The sequence below is a fragment of the Hipposideros armiger genome, unplaced genomic scaffold (genome assembly GCF_001890085.2).
Source record: "Hipposideros armiger isolate ML-2016 unplaced genomic scaffold, ASM189008v1 scaffold_42, whole genome shotgun sequence".
Classification (NCBI taxonomy): domain Eukaryota; kingdom Metazoa; phylum Chordata; class Mammalia; order Chiroptera; family Hipposideridae; genus Hipposideros; species Hipposideros armiger.
In genome coordinates, this window is record NW_017731392.1 from 4888183 (window position 1) to 4891119 (window position 2937).

Sequence of the window (2937 nt, forward strand, 5' to 3'; positions counted from 1 at the left end):
ACCACTTCGCCTCTCCTCCACGATAAGTCTGAGAGATGTGCTCCCTACCCCTTGCTTCCTGGGTCACTTGTGATCACTGGAAAAATCTCCCTCATTTCTGATCTTGTTAAAATTCTCTAAATTGCCTCAAGGGGGTTTTGAATACATAGTATCATCCCCATAATGTAAAGGGAGGTTTTCTCATCTGTTCAGTCTAGACTTCTCATGTAGTCTTGTGATATGTTTTGGGTCTGTTTTGACTGGTAATAGTGGCAGGAACATTAAACTGAGAGGAGCTGGGCTCTTCTCCCATTTTGCCACTCAGCTGGCTGTGTAAATCTTTCTATTTCTGGGTTGCAAATCTTCCATCTATAGCCATCTACATCCATCTATAAAGTAAGGAGGGAGACTAGTTCAGTTGTTCTTGACCTAGGTCCGTGGATGGGCAAAGGCGTGTGTATGTGCGTGCATTTTTCTGGGAAGTGCATCCAGCGCACATGTCAGATTCTCAAAGGGGTTTGTGACACAAAAAAGGTTAACGACCTTTGGGTTTGATGACCTTCCTGTTCCAACATCCATTTGGGGGTTCTCTGCCTGACATTTAAGGAGACATGAGTCCTGAAATTCGGCTTGTCTCTTGCTCTTGTATGGCACTCCTAGCTGTTTTGGTAACAGTAAAATATAAGAAAGAAAGGAAACTCAATCTGCTCAGGTGGTGAAGTCAGCTAACAGAACCCTGGGTATGGAAACAAGGCCCCCGCCTCCTGTCTGCACCTCAGTGTGTATTGTGTATTGCAATCAGACTCCTATTCAAGCTTTCAAGCCAAAAGGAAGATATTTCCTAATTAAATCCTCAACCTATAAAGTTGGAATTCTCACATTTGAGTCCATCATTTGCTAATGTTTCTAACTTGATGCCCTTTCTCTCTCCTGACCACAGTAAAGGAAGCAAAAAGAATCGTGGTAAAAAGTCTTGGCCCTGGATCCAGTCTGTCTGAGTTCAAACCCCAGCCCTCCCAGTTATTAGCTCGTAAACCAAGGGCAAGGCACTTAGCCTCCAGCCTCCTCCTCAGCAAAGAGAGGTGCCAGCAACTCTCCCATAGAGTCATTGCGGGAACTAAACCAGAGGATCTATGGAAGAGGCTTAGCATGTAGTAAATGCTCAATAAATGCTAACTAATATTATTACTAGGTTTTTCTATTTATAAAATAATCCCCTGAGGCCAGATTGCATGATAATTATCATGCAATCTGGCCTCAGGGGATATTTGTGTCATGGGTCTTTGGTCCCTGAAAAAAGGCAAAACTCACAGCTTAAATGTCCCCCATTTCTTATACCTCCCAAACCCAAGTCAGGCTCCAATTGTGATCAGCTGGGCTCATAACAGAGCTTGTTTCCAAGGCCCAAAGGTGCCAGCTGGAGTCCAGCTGTGAAGGCACCCCAGGGTCAGCCTGCTCACTTGCTGTGCTGGAGGTGCTGTCTGTCTTCCAGTCTCCTCGTCTCAGCTCTGTTCTTGGGGGTAAGACGCTTTTCCTGGGGCCACTCTCATAGACTCCAAATTCCACTTTCCAGGGCAGGTGCTGTGAGTGCCGGATTGGGACAGTGATCTCCAAGGCTGGAATTAGGGGAAAAAGGGATAAGCTTCAAAGCACCAGACTGCCATTTACCAAACTGNTCTTTGGTGGTCCCTGTGACCCCTCCCACTCAATCCCAGCCACTGGTCCCTGGATCAGGAGAGAACCATAAGCCCAAACTGGGCCTCGGCCTAAGGCAGGCAGCTACTGTGCATGGAAGCCTTGTGGCTCTCAGGGGACTATCTGCCACTGTCCGTGTGGAGAGGCAGAAAAGGCCAGGCAGCTTTGAGAGAAGAACGCAGATATGTACAGAAACAAAAGAGCATGTGGCCCCCGAGAAGCACAGCAGTGGCCTCGGCTCTGGCAGGTCCCGCCACTCCAGATCCAGGCCCCAAGGTGTGATCACTGACCCCGGATTCCGAGGGTCATCCAGCTCCTGCTTGCAGATGCGCCTTCTGGCTTAACTCGCCTGAGTGGATTTCCCTTCCTCCCTTCCTTCCTTCCTTCCTTCCTTCTTCTTTTTGGCTTCCTGTGCCTTTTAGCTTAACTCGCCTGGGTGGATTTCTATTCCTCCCTCCCTCCCTTCCTTCCTTCCTTCCTTTTTTTATTGAGGGGAAATTCACATAACATAAATTTAATCATTATAAAGTCAACAGTTCAATGGCATTCAGTACATTCACCATGTTGTGCAACTACTGCCTCTATCTAGTCCCAAATCATTGTTGTCACCCCAAAAGGAAACACTGTGCCCATTGAGCTGTTTCTCCTCATTTCCCCCTCTCCCTAGCCCCTGGCAGTCACCAATTTGCATTCCATCTCTATGAAACTACCTATTCTGGACACTTCATATATACAAAATTCTATACTATGTGATCTTTTGTGTCTGGCTTCTTTCACCTGGGTTTCTATTTCCTGCAGTGAACTGACCCCTAGGACAAGACAGATGGGGGCGGAAGTCCTGGTTCTCACCTCATTGTCCCCCTCCATCCCGCTGCTCACGCTGAGGAGGCTCCGGGTGCTGGATCTGTTGCTTGCGCTGCCTACAGGACACAAACAAAGTCAGCTGGACCGTGGATTCTCTCAGGCTAAAACAAGCGCAGAACTCTCGCGCATACTTATTTTTACCAATAGAAACAATACCCAAGTAGTGAATATGGAATCCTTCAAAATGCTGCCATCTTATACCATTTTGCTAGAGGTCGGTTTTTCTTGCAGCATAAAATGAAAGGGTTCACCTTTTTATTACCATATTTTGCTTTATAGCTACCATTTGCTGAGGGCTTCCCACAGGTGATGTGCTTTAAAAACATGATTGCATTTAATCCCTATGAAGATCCTATCTAATATTAGTCCTCTGATTTGACAGACAAGGAAGCAGAGATG

The 2937-nt window shown here is 46.7% G+C and overlaps 1 protein-coding gene across 1 annotated transcript in view; it reads right to left on the bottom strand.

The window, feature by feature from the left end:
- Positions 1-1284: 1284 nt before the first annotated feature.
- The window catches only part of PIK3AP1 (phosphoinositide-3-kinase adaptor protein 1), a gene marked incomplete at its 5' end in the record, with an annotated part of 110624 nt that continues 108971 nt past the window's right edge, over positions 1285-2937 (bottom strand). Inside the window, one exon of the mRNA XM_019639005.1 lies at positions 1285-1595. Coding sequence (XP_019494550.1) covers positions 1312-1595 — 284 coding nt within the window. The remainder of the gene's footprint in view (positions 1596-2937) is intronic.